Source organism: Pteropus alecto, unplaced genomic scaffold (genome assembly GCF_000325575.1).
Source record: "Pteropus alecto unplaced genomic scaffold, ASM32557v1 scaffold281, whole genome shotgun sequence".
NCBI classification, from domain to species: domain Eukaryota; kingdom Metazoa; phylum Chordata; class Mammalia; order Chiroptera; family Pteropodidae; genus Pteropus; species Pteropus alecto.
Window position 1 is genome coordinate 100,848 of NW_006431909.1, and position 21,544 is coordinate 122,391.

Genomic DNA, 21,544 nt, shown 5'->3' on the forward strand with positions numbered 1-21,544 from the left:
GCTGCTGCCGAGGTGCCTGCTGACAACTGTTTTGCGAAGTGAATGATAACTTCTCTTAAGGGCATATTCTCAGAAAAGAGGGCTTCCTGTCCCCGCATGTGGACATGGACCTGTAAACAAACTCTTATCATTGTTGTATCTGGATCTGTTGAGTGACAAGCCTTTATGAAAAACCTGTCCTCATCGGGCTTTCCCAAGATCTTTCTACTGAGTGCTCCCACTGTCCTGCCCTTTATCTCTGCTGGCCTTAAATTTCATGGTGACTTATAGTTAGTGTGGCTTCCCTAATGAAAAAAAAAAAAAAAAGATGTTCCTTCTGAGGAAAGAACAAACTCCTGTTAAGACATTTCTCCTCTTTCTTAAGGTTTCTGCTCAACTGTGAAATTTCTTAGTGAGCCCTCCTACCACCACATCAGCTTAAATCAGTTAAATCAATATGTTGGCTCCCATTTGTCCCACTGAATATATGCACATAAAACTTTTTTTCCTTGCTTACTTAGAATGGTAAAAATTCTCCTTGGCAAGGACTAATAACTGAGTCTACAATAACTCTTATTTCTCTACTTCCAGGCAACCCCAACAGACATTACTTATTTCTTCTACCCCTCTGCCCCTTTACTTACTAAGCCAGGTGGCTTTATGCAATCATCACTCAGGTCTTCCATGAATTTCTCCAGGTTTCTGCCACTTGAATTCCATTTCTCCTTCAATGTAGACCTCTCACTGCAGTGCCTATTGATCATAAATTGTTCCAGGACCAAACAAGAAATAATTTCATCCTTGCTGTGTTTTTCTGGTTGCAGCCATGAGTGAAATGACTTATAGAGTCTTTGCAGTTCCTGCCTTGCACACAAGTTATTGCTGTTTGACAATAAGCTGAGCTCAGTGCTTGGGGACCCAGAGATCCCCTCTCCCTCTTGGATAGGAGGTCCTTGGCTAGTATTAAGCTCTAGATTTTCTGACCCAGGATCATTCCAGGATGGTTCACCTTGACATGAGATTCTGAGATCTAAAGCCATTCTTAACATAAATTCTCAGAGAGACTAAATTCAGGGATTCAATCTCTTTTGAGTTGTTTCTCTGGGCATCTGTTTCAACAACTGGTAGATGCTTAAAGACTGCAAGCTAGATATAGGAGAAAAAGAATTAATTAAAGCACTAACATATTTAAAAGCAAACAAAAAAGTTCAGCACCTACTGAAGTCATGGATGAATTCTGCTAGACATTTAAGGAAAAGAGCTAATTTTACAGTAACTTTCCTAGAGCATAAAATAGTGGGAACTCTCCTCTTTTAGTTAATGAGTTCAGCAGCTCCCTGAAACAAAACTTTACAAATACATTAAAGGAAGGAACACTACAGGCCAATATCTCTCATGAATATAGGTGTATAAATTAAAAGCAAATTATTTGCAAATCAAATCCAGTCACATTTAAGGAAAATAATATATCACAAACAAGTGGAGTTTACTTTCTAAATGAAAAGTTGGTTTAAAATTTAAAAACCGATGTAACCTACCACATTAATAGAATATAGAAAAAACACCATAATCATCTTCTTAGATACATTTAAAATGTTCAGTAAAAATCAGTGCTTGTTATTAAAAATGATACTTAGTATACTAAGAATAAAGAGAATTTCATTGATATGACAGAGTATACAAGATGCAGCATAAATTATCTTTTAAAGTTTTCACCTTGAGACTGAGATCAATGCCCACTGTCAACTCTATGCAGCATTGGACTGCTCCCTAACCAGTAAACAACAACAATAAATAAGACACATCAAATATCATTATTTATGTGTCCTGATTTTGTCTGCAGAGAAATCTCAAATACTCTACAAATACTTGATGAGGTGAATTTTCACAAGATGCATGATGCATTGCCAAAATGCCAAAATCAATTGTATTGTACAATAACACAAGCAACTGAAGGTTAAAAACAAAAAATATTTTACCACTTATATTTCTATTAAACATCAAATATCTAAGAAAAGAATCCAATAAAACTGTGTAAGCCCTCTGCCCAAATACACATTCATAGATACTAGATATAGATATAGATATAGATATAGATATAGATATAGATATAGATATAGATATAGATAGGATAGTCATGTTCATGGGTTAGAAGACTCAAAAGTATAGAAAATCTTAATTATCTCCAAGATGCTTTATAAATGCAATGCTATTTCAATGAAAATCTAGCAAGTAGGTATGTGTATGTATGCGTGCACATGAAAAATGACAAGATGATTCTAAAATTATATAGACACATCAAAGGGCTAAAAATACCCAAGACAAATCTCAAGAATAATAATTTTTCAGGATGTACATAACCAGAAAGCAAAATGTATTAGGAGACTACATTTATTTAGACTGTGATCATGACACAAGGATAGACAGAAAAACCAACAGAACAGAACATTATCCTGATACAAATCAACATCTATATTGACCTGCTTTCTGAAAAACATGGCACTAAAGTGCATGTTCAAAGGATAAAGTTTTTTTTCAATAAGTGGGGCTAGGTCAACTGACTGTCCATAAGGGGAAAATTAATCTTGACCCCTACCTTACACCACTTACACAAATTAATTATAAGTAGATTTTTTAAATCTCTAAAATATAAAACAATAAAGCTTCTGGAAGACCACATGGAAGAGAATGTTTAAGAACTTATAATAGGAAGAGATCTTTAATATAACATAAAAATAACTCAGCATAAAGGAGAAGATTGAAATATTGGACTACATAAAAATGAGAACTTCTGTTCATCAAATAGAGTCACTCGTTCATTTAAAAGATGAAGCACAATATAGAAGAAGAGATTTTCAATACATACACAAAACATGGAATGAGTTTATAAAGAACTCTTTCAAATCAATTGAATAGAAGACTTTAACAGAACTGTCAAAAGTGGATTGATAAATAAAGAGAAAGAGGTTCAACCTCGTTAATGATCCCAGAAATGCAAAACAGAACTACAATATCATGCTACAAAATATATTCCAGAGTGACTAAAACCATATAGACTGGGTGTAAGCATGGTTTGGAGCACCTGAATGTCTCAGTCACTGCTGGTGGGCACTCACTTTGGAAATACTTTGACTGGTATCTACTCAATCTGTATTTATTCTTTGGCATATACATAGCAGGAAAATGTACTTATGTGCATCAAAGATATAAATAAGAATGCTTATTTATATCATAACTCACAATATTTCCACACTGTAAACCATCTAAATGCCTAACATTAAGTGGAATAGATTATTAATTAATTCATATAGAAGCATATTTGACAGCAATAAAAATGAACTGCTTCATACAACATCATGGATTAACCACACATCAAAACGTTGAATGAAATAATCCAGACACCAAACCATACATTTTGCTTAGTCCCATTTATGTTAAGTCAAAAGCATACAGATATTGCCAATGTTATTTAAAATGTTGGTTACTTTTTGAGACAATAGTAGATACTGGGATAGGTACATATATGGAGGGCTCTAGGTGGACCCTGTCCCCGTTTTCTTAGAGTTCTGTGTTTCCTGTTTTAGCTGGCAATATTTTATCTCTTATCTTGGAGGTAGTTACACAGAAGTATTTCTCCATAAAATTCCACCAAGCTATATTTCCACTTTTTCATTTTTCTTTATTTGCATTACTCTTCAATAAAAATTTCAATTTTATTAAAAAATTTTTTCAATTGCAGTTGACATTCAATATTATATTAGTTTCAGGTGTACAACAGTGATTAGACATCTATAACTATGAAGTGATCTCCTCAATAAGTTTAGTACCCATCTGACACCATACATAGTTATTACAATATAATTGACTATATTCCCTATGCTGTACTTTACATCCCCATGATTGTTTTTATAACTAACAATTTGTACTTCTTAGTCCATTCACCTTTTTCACCCAGTACCCCAACCCCCTCCCATCTGGCAACCATCAATTTGTTCTCTGTGTCTATGAGTTTGTTTCTGTCATGTTTGTTTGTTTAAAAAGTTTAATTTTAAGAGTAAATGAGTCTTAAACTGCAATTGGACATGATGTATTTGAATGAAGGCAATTATCTGCTACAAATATGCTGTCAGTTATTATAGGAAAACAAAGTATTAGAAAAAGTTGTAGAATAAAGTGAATGAAATAGAAGAGACAGGTAGAAATCCACACAAATGATCTTGTCCTGTGTTGGACATGCCTACAACACATATAAATACTTGCACGACCACCCCAGCTAACCTTACTGTGGCAGTCCAGTGACACATTCCATGGGAAACTCTCTTCATTGTTTTTCTTTAATGCCATCAACAATTATCCTTCCTTCTGGAAAACATTTGTTCTTGCTTCACTGTTTTTATCAAAGTTATGGTTTTATGTTGCTGTTTCTAATCTCTGTTCTTTCCCACTGACATATAGGATCCAGCAGAGATGAAACTGAGTTTGCATTGGTCCATACTGATTTCTGACAGCAAATCATGTTACATGGACAACAGTAGGCACAGCATTTGGGGTGTCGAATGGAAAAAAAGATATAATCTTTCTTCTATATCACTGCTCTATTTTTGTGTCCTTTTCTCGTTTTATATATAGTTAAGATTTCAAAGATTTGCACTTTTTAATAAAATAAGCTTCATGCCACAAAATTGGAAAATGTGGGTGGGTATTGGGTGAGATTAATACGTGGGCACACAAAGACCTAATTAGTTTGTTAGTTGATGTCATTTTATGTTTTGCGTCAACCTCACCAGGCTGGCTGATTAGATTAGCCACCTTGATCTCATCAGTTAATGAGGCAAAGATGACTTGGGAAGAAAAACCATAAGAGAAAATTAAACATATTTTTTGTCTTTCAACATTTATCACAAAGCTTCCAGTCAATCTTCATAAAATGCTAATCTGCTCAGGTCATACTCCACTCTAGTCTTTGGTAAAGGCTCCCTTTTGTCCTCAGAGAAAAGTACCAAGTCCTTCCTGGTCCCACAAGGCCTGCCTGAGCCACCTCTCCTCTCTCCAACCCCATCTTAAGTGTTGTGGCTGGTACTCTATGTCCAGATACACTTGTTGGTCTCTGTCTCTGTCTTTCTCCGTCTCTGTCTGTCTGTCTCCTTCTCTCTCTCTCTCTCTCTCTCTCTCTCTCAGAAGTCTGAAACCAAGGTGTCAGCAAGGCCTCACTCCCTCCTCAGACTCTAGAGAAGGCCCCTTCCTTGCCCTTTCCACCTCCAGACATTCCTTGGCCTGTGGTTTCTAGACCACTCTAGGCACACAGAGACCACTTGCTCACATTTGCAGACATGCCAACGGCTGTGGAGAATTATTATGGCTAAGACCTTGGAATTGAAAGGCAGACTGCTATATTAAAAGTTCTCATCACAAGAAAAAAAGATTGTGACTATGTGTGGTAACAGATGTTCACTAGACTTAATGTGGTGATATTTTGCAATACATACAAATATTGAGTCATTATGTTATACACCTGAAATATAGTGTTATATGTCAATTATATCTCAATTAAAAAAAATCTCAGACTGTCAGGGTCCTTAATCTGGAGTCTGGCATTTACAAACTATGTGACCCCAGACAGACTACCCATCAGGTCCTCATCTGTATGATGGGGTGGGTGGATCTGATCTCCAATGACACCAGCTCTCAGAATTGCCATGGCAGCTAAGAGTTAATATATATGAATGAAGCACGTGGAGCATTTGCTGGCACATGGTAAGCACTTAGTGTATGTCTGCTAAGTAACTGGACAGACATGCTTTAAATTTCAACTCCTACCCTCGCCCCAATCAGCCATGGACCAACACTTTCACAGGATGCCATAATAATGAGTTACTAGAAACATACAATTAACCAGACAACAAAGCCATGCAGACAGACTTTCCTAAGTGATGTCTCCTGGAGTCAGGCCAGATTTAGCACAACTAGAGCAGTTGTCACAATAGACCATCCCCCCTGCTTGCAAACTGCACCCCGCTCCATATCTTTGTACCTAGGGACTTTATCTCCATAGCTAAGCCTACATACATGCATGCACACTTACATACACACAATTGGAAATTTTCCTTTCATTCTGGAAACTCACCTCGAGGAGACTGAACTTCAGACTGGGTAACCCCGGACCACAGGTTCAGCTGCTGTGTGACTGGCTCTCTGCACTGGGTTCATCTGAAGTGCCTTCCCTTTTATAGGGCCTGGGGTCAGTGATGTAATTAAAGACGTGATTGGATAAAATCCACTTGTTGATGGAATCTCTGATGTCATCTTCATCTTGCTCCAGCTCCAGCTCTCTAATACCTATTATATACCCCCGCCCCCACCACCCCAGGCCTAGGGCAAGAGGCCATATCAAACACACTCACATTTCTGCAGTGAAATGTAACAAACTTCATACTAAGTGGGAATGCAAATACTAGCATTAGTTTCACATAAATTGTGGTCAAGTTGTGTCATCAGCGAGTCTCATACAAATTGCTAACACATTCTAATTCTCTGAGATTTGTGGACTACAAGTGTAGCAGAGAATGAGGCTCGTGTCTCTCTTCTTGTACTAATCCCAGGCTGGTGAGTCAGAGGGGCCTCAGGACCTCAGAAGAGGGGCTCTCTGTTCAGCAAAGAAATCACAGTGACTGAGACTAGGATCATTATAGTGGGAAGGGAAAGATTGGTGCTTATTTTATATTGAGAAAGTACTTGATGTTTGATAGACTTCATGAAAGGACTGAGGGAAAGGAAGGGGTTTCAATGGTGTGAGGTTGCTGGTTTGAAAATCTGGCTGGAGGGGTAGGGGGAACTGTACACACTAGGGGCAAACTCATCACTGTGTTTCCTGACATGCTGTGGAGGGTGTGACCACCCGGTAGAAGACAAGGGGGAGTTGAGAAAACAGATGGAGTTGGTTTTTCTGAGGAAGGGAATTGGGCAGCAGTTCAAACATTGTCAGTCTTTCTTCTACTTTCAAGTTATATCTAGAATAAAACTTGTTTCCCCTCTTCCCAGCCCAGTCCCCACCCTCTCTCCTCTGGATTATCAAGGCCAGCTGGCCTCCCCCTCTCCCACCAGTCTTTGGTATATTCCCAAAGCAGCAGTCCCAGGGACCTGTTAGAACCAAGTCTGTCCTTGTTCCTCCTCTGCTAGAGGCTTCTGAAAACTGGTGAAGGACCTCCCCACTCTCCAATCTGTCAGAGATTCACAGTTTCACAAAATGCAATAAAAATTAATTTCCAGAAATGTGAAATTAACAAGAAAACAGAGTCAATGGACACGTCTGTCAACTTGCCCTAAGAGTCTATGCCTTATTCTCCGTTTCTGTGTTTACCTTGCCATAGACAGGAGAGGGCCTGGAGAATGGCAGTGTCCTTGGTCACATGCTGAACATCACAGACACAGTGTAGAAACCGGCTTCCTGACAGTGGCCTGGAGACCCTGTCCCACTTCAGCTCTTCTGGTCACCCTGCTCCAGTTTCACTGGCCCCAGTAGTTCTCAGAACCTGGCAGCTTCCCCCCACCTTGGGCCTTCATCCTCCTTCCCTATGCCTCTTGGAGAGAAACGCTCAGCTCTCCACAAATTCTCTTCAGGCCTTTGTTCAAACATCTCCGTGAGAGCTGCCTTGGACACGTTTTCTAAAATTTCAGCACCCCCTTACCCCCTGCCCCAATCTGTCTTTATTAACCTCTCTGCTTTACTTATCTCCATAACTTTGGTCTCCATCAGACAAAGTATATTCTCCTAATTTGTCGTGTTGATTGTCTGACACACACTATGGAATTTAATCAACTCACTAACAGACTTTTTCCTCTTTTGCTCTGTATTGTATCCACAGAAGTTTGTACAGAGCTCAGCACTTGACAGGTCCCATTCAGTCTATGTCAATGTGAAAGAAATAGTCCAGGTATGAGAGGGTGTGGCAGCTGCAGGGAGGGATTCAGGGAGTAGAAAGCTCAAGACAGCTGCAGGGCCCAGGAGAGATAGTGATCTTGCAAAGATTGTTGATCATATCCCAAAATCACTGTAGAGGAATTAGGGGATAGAGGGAAACACGGGTGACAGCAACTAACAGAGTCTTGTTCCAAGCCACAGGGGAGGTTCAGGCCATCTCAGACTTTTTGGATGAGAGTCCAAAGCCACAGTGGGAAGAGTTAAAAACAAGTGGTTAAATTACCACCTACGTGGCCTTTACCATCTTCAGTCTGTGGTGCTGAAACAGACAGTCATAGGGCAAGAGGATTTGAGAATCCTCAGGCCGATCAGCTGTCACACCACCCCTCCCATTCTGAAGACCTTTGGCAGGATGTCTCAGGAGCTACCTCCACCTTGGCCAAGATAAGATAAAAACTAATTGCCCGGTTGCCTAGTGTGATGGGAGTTGGGGTTCCCTTCCCTACATCCCTCCCCTTGTTTCATACTCATTGTATCTTCCAGGACACATGGCCTGACTTTGGTCTTTTTTCCAGACACACACAAGACAGAGCATCTCGTACACCCGAGGAAAAGTAATTAGATATAGAAGAAGTACGGCAACCTCACAAAATTCACAGACAACAAAATATGCCATATAGAATAAAGTGTTGGAAGAGAAGTAAGAAGAAATTAAGATAAGCAGATAAAATCAAGGAGACAAGGAAAGAAAAAAGCCATAGGAAAGGAAGATATGCTAAAAATAATTCGGGAAATACTGGTCATGGAAAATGTTTATAAAGAAAGAACTGAATAGAATAGGAAGATGGATCTTTAGATATTCAAAGAATTAATCAGTGAGTCATAGAATCATATTGAAGATGACATCTAAAAGGCAAGGGATAAACTAACAAAATAGAAAATATAAAAGAACAAAGGTTGTGATCCAGTTATGGGAAAGGATATTTTTCTGCTTTATTCCTCTAAAACAGTGGCTAACATGTATTGCTATTAAATAATAGTTGCTGAATACATAAAGAAAATGGAAGTAGAGGTACCAAGATCTGGATATGAGCATTCCCAAAAGAAAGGACAAATATGAAATGACTCAGCAGAAGACAAAGGTAGGGGGTTCAGTGGCCTAAGTCGGGCATGGGTACTAGACTCTCAGATTGCTTGACTCTAAAGCATGTGGAGGAGGTGGCAGAAGTAGTTCAGGAACAAGGTGGAAAGATCTGTGTGGGAGCTAAGGGGACAGGTGACTATTAGTGGGAGCACTATGAGATTTTACTGGAGGCTGGACGTATAGAGGCTGATAGGAGTAGCAAAGAATGGCCAGAAGGTAAGAAGGCAGGGGTCCTAAACAGAAAATGGTGCAGCTGGTTTTAAAGTGAGTGAATGGGGAAGGGTTTGGGACAGGAGAGGCGAAAAAGGAAGGTTGATACTTTGGTGGAGACCCTGGTGTGAACTGTAGAGCTCTCTCCCATCTCCCAAGTGCTTTCAGTCTTTAGTCATTTAATACAGCTCAGAGGAGAGGAGCAAATCTGTTTCCTTCACATTGGCTGGCCTATCAGAATCTTGCACCGAGGGCCATATCTTAGGCTTTATATTGTCTTCCTGTTAGATGTTAACGTCCAATCTCAGTAGGAGGCTTTGGTTTCTCTAAGGCTGTTGTTGATCTAGATGAAATATACACCCATGCTGATTATGTTTTTTCTTGCATTAGTAATTTTATACTTTATATTGATGAGTATTATATTTATAAATGTAATTTCTTACCCATTCATGGATGGATATTCATTTTTGTTATCTATTTGGCTTTGAAGACTATAGTTGCTGGGACTGTACAAATATAAGTATTCCTGTAGACACAGGTTATGCTTAGGAATAAGATCTTGTCAAATCATGGCAGATTATTAACTGCCAGTATTTTCCAAATTTATTTTTAGTCTCGCATCCCCACCAGCAATGTATGAGTTTTCATATCTTCAACAGTGAGGTATTGTCCCTTTTTAAATGTTTCCCATTGAAATGAGTGTGTAGTGGTATCTCACTGTGGTTTTCATTTGTATGTCCTTAAATGGACTTATTTTCATGTGCTTATTTACCACTCATACCTCTTTTGTGAAATGTGTTCAAATATTTCACCCATTTTTAATAAGGTTGTTTATCTTATTTCATACTCTGGATACCCACCATTTATCAGATATAGGTTTTGCAAATATTTTTTTTTTGTAGGCTGTAACTAGTTTTCATTTTCTTAACACTATCTTTGAACTACAGAATTTTAAATTTTATTAAACTCCTTTATATTTCTTTCATTTTTTTTTCCTATGTAAGAAATCTTGGCTTCAAACAAGGACAAAGAGCATACATTATATTTAAAATGGTATCTATTTTTATTTTTTATATTAAGGTCTATGATCCATTTTGAGTTAATTTGTGAATGTTTTAAAGATTAAGGTTACTACTATGCATGAAAATATATTTTTCGGAATAATTTGTTGAAAATATCCTTTCACCTTTGAATTACTTAGGCAACTTTGTTGAAAATAAGTTAATGATAAGCATATGAGTTTATGTCTGGCCTCTATTATCTATCCTTTCACCAATGCCACATTCTCATAACTATACCTTTATAGTAAAATTTGAAATCAGATTTTTCAAGTCCAAAATTGTTCTAAAGAAAGTGTTTGAACTATTATAGGTCCTCTGCATTTTCAAATGTTTTATTTTATATTTTTTTGAAGTAAACATAACCTCAATTTTATTCATAATAAAACAAAAGATGAAGCTTAGAACAGGGTCTCTTGGCCCTGTCTCATCTTCACTCAGGTCACCTGTGAAGGGGGGCAGTATGGACTAAGAGCTTTAACTCTGGGGACACATTGAGATTCTAACTCATCTGAGCTGTGCCCATTACCAACTAGCTTACCTTGGTCATGTCTTCTTCCCAGACTTGGGATTCACATCTGGTTAAGTGGGAACATGGATATTAAACTATATTGCACAGAAAGGGAAGCAGACAATAAATAAGAGATATTATGCAGTCCACTGAAGACCCTATCCTGGTGCAAAGGTGAGGAAACGAAGACCCCAAGGCTAGTGAGAGCTTGGCTGGTTAATGGAATCAAGGCCAGTAGGGCTGGAAGGGTAGTTGGAGGGATGTGAGGGCGTAGGGGCTGATGCCTATGGTTTTGTAGGCTATCACAAGAAATATGGACTTTATTCTAACTGCACTGGGAAGCTGTGGGAAGAATTTAGTAAAACAGACATATTATTAAAAGGATAAACTCAAACAACTGACCATACCAAGTACTGGCAAGGATATGGAAGATTTGGAACTCTCATACACTACTGGTGAGTATGCAAAAGTGAATGACAATTTCAGATCAGTTTAGCAGTTTCTTAATTTAAACATTCACCTATCCTATGACTCAGGCATTACACTCTGAGTTACTAACACAAGAAAAGTGAAACATAAACATGTACATATAAGTATTACACATAAATGTTCCAGCAGCTTTATTTGCAATAGCAAAAACTAGAAGTAACCCAAGTGCCCGTAAAAAGATGAGTGGATAAACAAATAATCTATCCATAGAAAAAATTAACTACTCAGCAATAAAAATGAACTACTCATATAAGCATCATTGAAGAATCTCAGAATGAAGAACCATGAATGAAACCAGAAAATAAGCATACTATAAATCAAATCATATAAAATTTTAGAAAATACATACACTAATCTGGAAGCCTGGGGAGAGGAAGGACAGATTATAAAATGGCATGAGGTAGACAAGGAGTGATGGATACTATCATAATTACGATGAGATTTCATGGATTGATATGTATGTCAAAATTTAACAAAAGGTACACTTTAAATAAGTGCAGTATTTTCCATGTCAACTATGCCTGGATAAAGCTGTACAAAATATTTCAAAATAAAAATCTAGATCTCTCACTTTCAGAAAATCAGGTTTGCCAATCCTATATTGACTCTTTCCTGATGACCTCACTGGAGCAGCCTGGCCTCAGTGGTAGCAAACATTGATGAGCAATGAAGTCTGTCACCACCTGAGTCAACAGGAATTCCTGCTAGGTCACGGAGCCACAACACTGGGATAAGGGATCTCATTTCAATCTATGCTTGATTTCCTGCCTGTGTAGCAATAGCCTTTCAGTGAGTATCACAGAAAGGCTATGGGATTCCATAAAATAGCTTATTTTCTTTGAAAATGACCCTGCTACAAAAGATAAACATGCCTGGAGGTCTTGAGAATCTCTGTGCACATTGATCCTTCAGAGTCACAGTGACTGGAGACTTTTTGATGCAATTTTAGCAGGGGCACACTCTATCTACTTTGCTGGTCTCCACTCCAGTGTTAAATACCAATTATGGTTCCCCAAGTCCCTGTATTCTTACAGTGACACTAGCCTAGTGAATTCTGGGTATCAGGACACATGGCTCCTTTGTAAACCTTGGGTAGGGATTCCCCTCAACACTACTGAGCATCATGTGATATCAACTGTGAACAAGAAAAACAATTCATGTTCCCAACAGCACTTGAGGTTGTCATAATTTTCTAATTCCTCAGGGTATTCCTTGGGCCCATTAAAAAATCCTGACATTCGGTCCACAAATGAGGACCACAAAGCCCTGCAGTTTTTCCTAGAAGACCCTGGACAACAATGTGTATTAGGCCAAAACTGGAAAGAGAGGTATATTCTTCCATCATACTGTAATGTCATCTCTGAGGCACACAGAGCATTGAACATCCACAAAAGTTGTTTATTCCTTAATTCTGGCATAGCCAAACTATTTTCAAATTATCTCACGCAGTGAATACAAGATCAAAAGTAGAATAAACAATGCTGCCTTTATTCTTGCAAAATCCAAAGCAATATGTGGCAGGGTTTTCAGATTGGTGACTTGGAGGCTGGGAAAATCCAAAATAAGTGTCACATGAAAACTAACATGTCCTTAAAATGTAGCCATCTTGCCAAGTCATCAGCAGAACTCAGATGGGGTCTACTGGGTCAAAACTGATTTAGGTCCACGCCCTAACTTGTAAAAGTGAAAGGAATGAGGACCCCAGAAGGGCTAAGACTACTCAAAATTTCCTCTAGGAAATGGGTAGGAGACAGAGGTCACCTTCTCTGTGCTTGTTAGGGTAGTAATTGATGCACCCTGTGTGAACCTGCCAGGTGGCAGAGGTGAAATGAATTATATCACAGAAACTGGCAAGGGCCCTGTGCAGGTTACAAATGTCATGCAGCTCCTTAAAGATTCCCACATACCTGAAACTTAAAAGAATCTCCCCCCAGTGAATTTTCAGATGTATGGGTTTTAATTCAGGTTACTGGCTCCCTGACAAGTTCTCTCCTCAGTGTAATTATACTGAAAGGGAGCTGCACATCCCCTGCACATCCCCTGCACATCTAAGATCTTTCTCCAGTGTGAAGTCTCTGGTGTTGAATGCGGTCAGATTTGCAACTAAATGACTTCCCACATTCGCTGCACTCATAAGGCCTTTTTCCAGTGTGAACTCTCTGGTGTTGAATGAGGCTAGAGCTTTGGCTAAAGGACTTCCCACATTTCCCACACTCATAAGGCCGCTCTCCAGTATGAACTCTCAGGTGTTTGATGAGGTTAGATTTGCAGCTGAAACACTTCCCACATTCACTGCACTCAATAGGCCTTTCTCCAGTGTGAACTCTCCAGTGGTTCTTGAGGTTGGAGCTATGGCTAAAGGATTTTCCACATTCTCCACATTCATAAGGCCTTTCTCCTGTGTGGACTTTCCGATGTGAACTGAAGCTAGAACTCTGCTTAAAAGATTTCCCGCATTTACTGCACTCATAAGGCCTTTCTCCAGTGTGTAGTCTTTTGTGGTGAATGAGGCTGGAGCTTCGACTAAAGGACTTTCCACATTCGATGCACTGATGAGGCCTTTCTCCAGTGTGAACTCTCCGGTGGTAAATGAGGCTGAAGTTTTGGCTAAAGGATTTCCCACATTCACTGCACTCATAAGGCCTTTCTCCAGTGTGAACTCTCTGATGTTGAATGAGGTTGGACCTTTGGCTAAAAGATTTTCCACATTCCCTGCACTCATAGGGCTTTTCTCCAGTGTGAACTTTCCTGTGGCTATTGAGGCTATAGCTTTGGCTAAAGGATTTCCCGCATTCATTGCACTCATAAGGCCTTTCTCCAGTGTGAACTCTCTGATGTATAACAAAGCTGGAGTAGTAGGTAAAGCGTCTTCCACATTCACTGCACTCAAAAGGCCTTTCTGCAGTGTGAACTTTCTGGTGCTGAATGAGGTTACATCTTCGAGTGCAGGCTTTTCCACATTTGCTGCACTCATAAAGCCCTTCTCGAGTGAGGACACTCTGGTCCTGAGCAAGTGTGTCCATGCAGCTGAAGGCTTTCTTGCATTCTCCCCAGTTGTGATAACTTTTTCCACTGTGAAATTTGGCCTCACACTCATTACTCCTGTTTGGATTCTCCCCAGCATGAGAGATCTGTTGATGGAGAAATCCCAGGCTGGCTAAAAAGTCCTTTCCAACCTCCTCACAGGCAAAGGGCTTCCCTGATACATGGACTGTGCAGCTCTTTGTACATGAAGCTCTGTCCATGGAATTTCCGAAGGAAATCTCTCCAATGTGCTGCCCCTGGTACTGTTGAAGGTTCGCTGTGAAACAGAATCGTTTCTCACATGTGTCTGTCTTCTGCCCAAAATGTGCTCCTTGGTGCTCGGCCAAATGTGAAATGTCTTTCAAGACTGGGCCACACATCTCAAAGGGCTGGGCCTTCTGGGGAGATGAACCTGCCTTAAGAATCCTGATCTGTGACTCTCCTTCTACAGAACTGCTCTGTTCAGAAGCTGCCTCCTCACCTTCTACTCCACTCCAACAACCTGAAAACAAAGAAGTGACAGAGAGATACATGTTGACTTTTTTGAGGGAGGGCAAACCATCACAAATATACATCTGACACATTAAAGAACCAATCCACGGGGCTGTTTCCAGGAAAAAGGAGTTGGAGTCAGATTAAGGAAGCAGCCGCTGTGCACTACTGGGTCCCTAAGGTCACAGAATTGGGCAGGCCTCATCAGGCACAAGACATAGAAAAAGGGAGTGGCCCAGGCGTGAAAGGCACATTCTACAACTCATTCTTCTGTCCATGGCTATAAGCTGGTATTATGTGATACTGTACAGAATTCTATATCTAGGCCCATGAAAAACTGATTAGAGCAAAGTAACTGGTGTTCAAAAATTATTAAAAGATATGTGCACACTTTAGGACACACCAATACTGGAAAGCACTATGGAGAAAATAATGTGAGGGATGAGTGAGATAAGCAGCCCAGAGGATGGAGGGTAGCCCTGGGCTAATGACAATGACACGCTGGCAGTATCAAGAATGGAAAAAGAAAGGTAGAGTAAAGTGTGTGTGGCCACTGGTAATGGCACCTAAACATAAGTTTAAGAAGATAGGATCTTGGTATGATGTGAACAAAGTGCTGACGTCACATCCTCCAAATGCCATTCACCTGGGTCAGGCCCCCTCTGAGGCATTCTTGTTGAGCTTGGAGATAGATCCATTCTGTGGAGCACAGAGGACTCCTCCCCTAGACCAAGTTGAACAACTACTCGGGACCTAGATAACCCAAATTGTAAGGGAAAGATAGATCAGTGGCCAGTACTGGCCCAGAACAACTCAGCACACAAGAAATCACAGGAAAGATATTTAAATATTACAAAAAGTGCCTCTGGGAACAGCTAGAGAGAAGATAGTGGAGTAGGAAGCATCAGGAATCTGTCTCCCAACTTAGACAATGATTACACTGGCAGAATCAACCTAACTTAACTATTTTGCAATTCTAGAGCCTACTGAAGGCTTGCAACATTCTAAATTAATTTAATTTTGGTCAATTTCAGCTCTTTGCATGGTATTGGTTACCGATTTCCCAACTCTCCTACTTCCCCAACTCTGAGCCCAGGAGCAGGTAGCCATGTACATATACCTGGAGAATCCTGCAGAGGTCAGGGTGGGACCCTATCCTCTAAGTATCAGGAATCTGTGCTCTGCCTTATGCTTCTGATGGTGGAGATGCAACAAAGATGTGAGCAGCTATTGTTGCAAACCATATCACCACTGTTGCAAAGCCCCCACCTCACTGGTGGAAGTGACTTTGCAGAGAATTAAAACAGGAGGCATCTATTCCTTCCATCCCTCACCCTACATTTTTCTTGTATTCCCCATTTGGGAGGCAGAAATTTAAGGACTAGTACATTCAAAATCAATCACATATGTGAGGGAATTTAGAATCACCATGCATGCCAAGGGAAAGGCATAGGCCCAGAAAAAACCTGCGAAGACCTTTTAAGTTTACACCTCAGACTTATCTCTAGCACAGAGATACCCTATAACCATTAAGCAAACAACAACAACCCCTCCCTCCATAGCAAACCCTGGGAAAAGGGGAGATCAAGTATCTTGAGTTACCACAACATAAGACATAAATGTCCAGTTTTCAACAACAACAACAACAACAAAGCAATAGGAAACTATGGCCCAGTCTACAGAAAAAAAAAAAATCATGAGAAACTGACTAAGAAAGACCAGATGGTGCATTTACTAGATAAAGACTTTGAAACAAATAACTAAAAGATGGGCAAAGAACTAAAAGAAAATGTGGATAAAGTCCAGAAAATGTTGCATGAGCAAAATGGAAATATCGATGAAGAAATAAACATAAAAAAGAATCAAAAAAGAAATTTTGGAGCTGAACTGTACAATGACTAAATGAAAAAATCACTAGAGGGATTCAAAAGCAGATTTAAGTAGGCAGAATCAATGAACTTGAAGATGTCAAATCTGAAAACAGAAAGAAAAAATACTGAACAAAAGTGAACAGAGCCTAAGGACCTATGGGATACCATCAGGTGGACCAGCATATGCAATGTGGGAGTCCAGATGAAAAGAGAAAAAGGCAGAGAACTTATCTGAAGAAATCAGATCTGAAAACTTGCCAAATTTGTGTCTGTGGATACATGACTGTTATGGTTGCACAACACTGAGGATATACTAAATGCCACTTAGAATTGGTATTTTTTGAAAATTCTGCATTTCAATTCTCTGGTTCCAAAATTTTGTTCCTATAATTTCAAGTAGCTGGATTGCAAGAAGCAGTTGGTATCCACTCATTCCTTTGCTGAGTTAGCTCAAAAATTATTTAAATATATGAACTAAAGAGAGTGGAGAAAAGAATAAAGATCCCTGAAATAAACTCTTGCATATATGGTCAAATGATTTCCAACACAGAGGACAAGCCCATTAGAGGGAGAAAGGACAGACTTTTAAAAACATGATGCTAGGAAAACTGGATATGGACATATGTAAGAATAAAGTTGGACTTTTACATAACATCATATACAAAAATTAACTCAAAATGGATCAAAGATCTAAACTTAAGAGTTACAACCATAAAATTCTTAAAAGAAAACAGTGGAAAAGCTTCATGACATTGCATTAGGCAATAATTCCTTAGATATGACATCAAAGGCAGAGGTAACACACAAAAAAATAGACAAACTAGACTTTACCAAGATGAAAAACTTTTGTACAGCAAAGGACACTGTGAAAATAGTAAAAATGCAACCCACAGGATGGGAGGAAATATTTGCAAATCGCATATGTGATAATGGATTAATATCTAGAACAATATAGAAAATTTCTAAAATTCAACAAAAATAGTAGCAAACAATTTGATTTAAAAATGGCCAAAAGACTTAACTAGACATTTCTTTAAAGATATACAAATAGTCAATGAGCACATGAAAAAGTGCTCAACATGACTCATTGTTAGGGAAATGTAAATCAAAACCAGGAGATACAACTTACCCACGAGAATGGCTATCATCAAAAAAAACAGAACACAAGTGTTGGCAAGGATGGAGAAATTGAAAACTTTGTGCACGGTTGGTAGGAATATAAAATGGTGTATGAAAATATGAATATTTCCAAAGAATTCCAAAGAATTAAAAATAGAATTATCACATGATAATTCTAGTTCTGAGTACTTACCCAAAAGAACTGAAGTAAGGACACTAAAAATATTTGTACATCCATGTTCATAGCAGCATTATTCGTAAGAGACAAATGTCCAACAATGGATGAATGAGTAAACCAAATGTACATACATACAATAAAATATTATTCAGTCTTAAAAAGGAAGGAAATTCTGACACATGCTATAATATAGACGAACCTTTATCTAAGTAAATAAGCTAAGTAAAATAAGCCAGATGCAAAAGGACAATTACTATGTGACCTGACACATATAAGCTACTTTGAGCAAATTCACAGATATAGAAATTAGAATGGTGGTTGCCAGTGGATGGTGGGGAGTACTATTTAATGGGTAGAGTTTCAGTTTGCAACATAAAAAAAGTTTTGTGGATGCATGATTGTGATGGTTGCAAAAAAATGAGAATGTACTAAATACCACTTAGAAATGGTATTTTTTGTTATGTATATTTACCACAAATGAAAAATAAAGAAACTCGAAGGAGGATCTTGTAAGAACAGTCTGTGAAAGTAGTAACCATGTAAGTGACTACAATTTCTAGCAAAGTCAGGCATGAATCAATGTCAGGTACAAGAAGGAAGAGATATATAATATCTAGACAGTCACCCAGCAAGGGAGAGAGCGAGACAGTTGAGATCCATTAGGCTAACTTTAAGACGACTGATCCCCGAATCCTTCCCTGAGAGGCTTTGGAGAAGCAGGTGATGAGGTGGTAAAGGAAGAGTAGTAGGCATGTGCTTGGCCTAGACCTAATAACCATGGAACATACCCAGGAAACTGGAGAAGGAAGCAGTGTCCATGGTTCAAATATGAGAGAGACAAAACTACCTCTAGGGAAAAGAAAGGCAGAGCCTCACCCAGGGCACAGGGGTGGATGTGAGGGCTTACCCAGGGAGGACGTAAGTACCAAGTTCTCCAGCATCACATCATGGTACAGGCATCTCTGAGCTTCATCAAGAAGATCCCATTCCTCCCAGGAGAAATACAGAGCCACGTCCTCAAAGGTCACACATCCCTGCCAGGATAGAGACAGATGAAACCACGAACAGCCTTACTCCTAAAGACCCACAATCCATCTCCCCACACACCTACCCCATGTCCATCCTCCTCCCAAGATCTCCAAATCAGAGGATCTACCAGATTCTGGTGCCATTCCTATCTTCTCTCACACTCTCCCATTAATCACTCACTCTGCTCACCTTTTTCTATCCTGTAACCGAATGGAACCTATTAAGCCCTAAGTAAGATGACCTCCCTCCTCTGAGCCAGACTCTCCCACTGGCTCCAAAATAGAGACCTAACTTAATAGGCAAGTCTGACTCTTGCCCACTCCCTCTTTTGTTTTCACCAGGGGAAAAAAAAAAAGAAAAAAAGAAAGAAAGAAACCTGCAATTCCCTGAACCGGCTTAGCCTCATCTCCAGGAAGTTCACATACTGTGACCTGTCCCTGTGAGAAGCTTTCACATCTCTTTCCATTGATGGCCAGAAATGGGAACCCCTCCATATAATACCTGGCCTAGACTAAAGCCCTTGAGCTTGACTCCAGGGTCTCCAAATCCAAGGGCTGGGAGAATGGCAGGTGAAATCTTATGACACCACAGATCCAGAATGGTTGAGACAGCTGAGGGATTGGGAAACTTTGACTTACCTGCTCAGGTTCCAAAATCACTTCTGCAGCCACAGAGACCTGTGGAAAAAGTCAGATCTTAGATGTCACCGTGGCAGGATTCCAGGGGCTCAGGTCTTCCCTGTACCCCTGTGAGGCACCAGAGCCAGGTAGCCTTGGCAAACTGTCTAACCTCTGTGTTGCATCTCACCAGTTGTGTGTCCTCTTAAAAGTACTAAATTCCCAGCGCCTCAGTGTTCTCATCACCCCTATAGTCTCTTCTTCTATCGAACAGACTTTGGGGGATTTTTCAAACCCTATTGTGTTAGATGACGTCTCTTTTCCTCAAAATTCTCAATGGCTCCCAGGGCCCTGAGAAGGAAGGTACTCAGTCTGCCACTGCAGTGCGAATCTACCAAAACTGTTTCCTGCAGAAGGACCCCAGGTTCCCGAATCCTCTTTCCACGTCGTCACACAACCGGTCTCTCCTCCTGTGACCCTCTCTCACACCCCGTCACCCAGATGTCACCCACGCGCGTCTCTCAGCTCCGGACACCAGGGACTGGGCCGAGGACGCGAGCAGCGCGCACACGCGGGGCTTTAGGGTTCGGGGGGCTGAGGGCAGTGAGGCCCGGGGTACGCACACTCACCTGAGGCGGGCCTCTGAGCACGGCTGCCGCCATCGAAGCCTCTGGGCCGAATGGAGTGGTGACAGCCGAGTAACGGGGGAGGGCACCCGGGCATCCGCACTCGGCACCGACGTCCCAAGGCCGGCCTCCCAGGCGGCGATGTCCCCGGCCCTAAACCCGCCTCTTTGTGCAGTGGAACAAAGCCTCCTCTCGCCTCTTGTCTGTTTGTCACTTCTGCCTCCACCTGACGAGTGGGAACCGGAGCCCTAGACCCGATAGAACGGATGGAGAGCCACTAAAATGACCGCCACGAACAGGCCGGAAGCCCCCCATCAATGCGGTTCGCCCTCAGGGAAATACCCATTCCTGGACTTTCATTGGCTTAATGCCACTGCCGCTCAACGCATAGCTTTCTGGGTAATGTAGTTCCCACAAAACTGGACCTTACAGTACCAGAATATTCCCGGAGAAACAGTCAAGTAGGCCTATAGGCCGCTGGGAAATGACCTTACTATACTTGTAGGATGTGAGAGGGGCTTCATTTTTTTTTATAAAGAGTCAGCAGGCCGATGTCTGAGGAATTTTAAATTCTGCTGACCCCTGAAGTGGTCTCCACATTTCAGACTCCGTGAAGCTGACTCAAGTTTACACCCGCTGGTAGTTGGAAGGAAATAAACCGTATCTTACTGCTTTTCAAATACATGCTGCATGAATCGTTAACGTAGGTTTTGTGAGCTTTAGTAGGTTCCGTCTGAGACCCGCCCCGCTGCCGCAAAAGGCATCATTCAGGGCCATGATGGAGATGACAGAGGAGGAGTATTAGGCAGCCCTGAAGCAGATGGACAAGGCAAGATCTGGGCCGCTAATCACCACAGAAAATGTCTCTCCCACCTGTATGTTCTGTGATTGTGCCCAGTGCAGTAAGAATCACAGTGTTATCCATAAAACATAAAACTATTTTATACATTCTAATGTTAAATAGATTGTTTTTAAGGTGTAAAACATCAAATTAACTATTGTTTATTAAGGAGTATACTCTACATACATTTATAAACTAGAGAGTGGAAAGTCTAATAATTCTGTCTACTGGAGAAAAACAATATTGGCAGAATGGTATCTTTTGTCAACTGATGGTTGTAGGCACCAAGTCAATGCCAATGGGAATCTCTAATTTGGGCAAAAATTTGGGATTTAGTCTCTGGAGCCAAGTCGAGGCCTCATTAGACTATTCTTTTATTAGATATTTTTATTTATGAAAAAAATTTTTTAGTTATGGTTGACATATAATATCACGTTA

General features: G+C 40.3%; 2 protein-coding genes across 3 annotated transcripts in view; both read right to left on the minus strand.

Annotated features, from left to right (window-relative positions):
• Window positions 1-1,030, minus strand: part of ZSCAN4 (zinc finger and SCAN domain containing 4) — a 1,993-nt gene extending 963 nt beyond the window's left edge. The window contains exons 1-2 of the mRNA XM_006905977.2: window positions 624-1,030; window positions 19-110 (exon numbers count right to left, since the gene is read on the minus strand). Coding sequence (XP_006906039.2) covers window positions 19-110; window positions 624-1,028 — 497 coding nt within the window. The 5' untranslated portion in view covers window positions 1,029-1,030. The remainder of the gene's footprint in view (window positions 1-18; window positions 111-623) is intronic.
• An 11,739-nt stretch (window positions 1,031-12,769) lies between these two features.
• Window positions 12,770-21,544, minus strand: part of LOC102889537 (zinc finger protein 382) — a 58,210-nt gene continuing 49,435 nt past the window's right edge. The window contains exons 2-5 of one of the 2 annotated variants that reach the window (XM_025040537.1): window positions 20,269-20,513; window positions 19,661-19,699; window positions 18,901-19,027; window positions 12,770-14,835 (exon numbers count right to left, since the gene is read on the minus strand). In XM_025040537.1, the coding sequence (XP_024896305.1) occupies window positions 13,358-14,835; window positions 18,901-19,027; window positions 19,661-19,699; window positions 20,269-20,301 (1,677 nt within the window). In that variant the 5' untranslated portion in view covers window positions 20,302-20,513 and the 3' untranslated portion in view covers window positions 12,770-13,357. The remainder of the gene's footprint in view (window positions 14,836-18,900; window positions 19,028-19,660; window positions 19,700-20,268; window positions 20,514-21,544) is intronic. The other variant, XM_025040541.1, reaches the window with a different exon arrangement.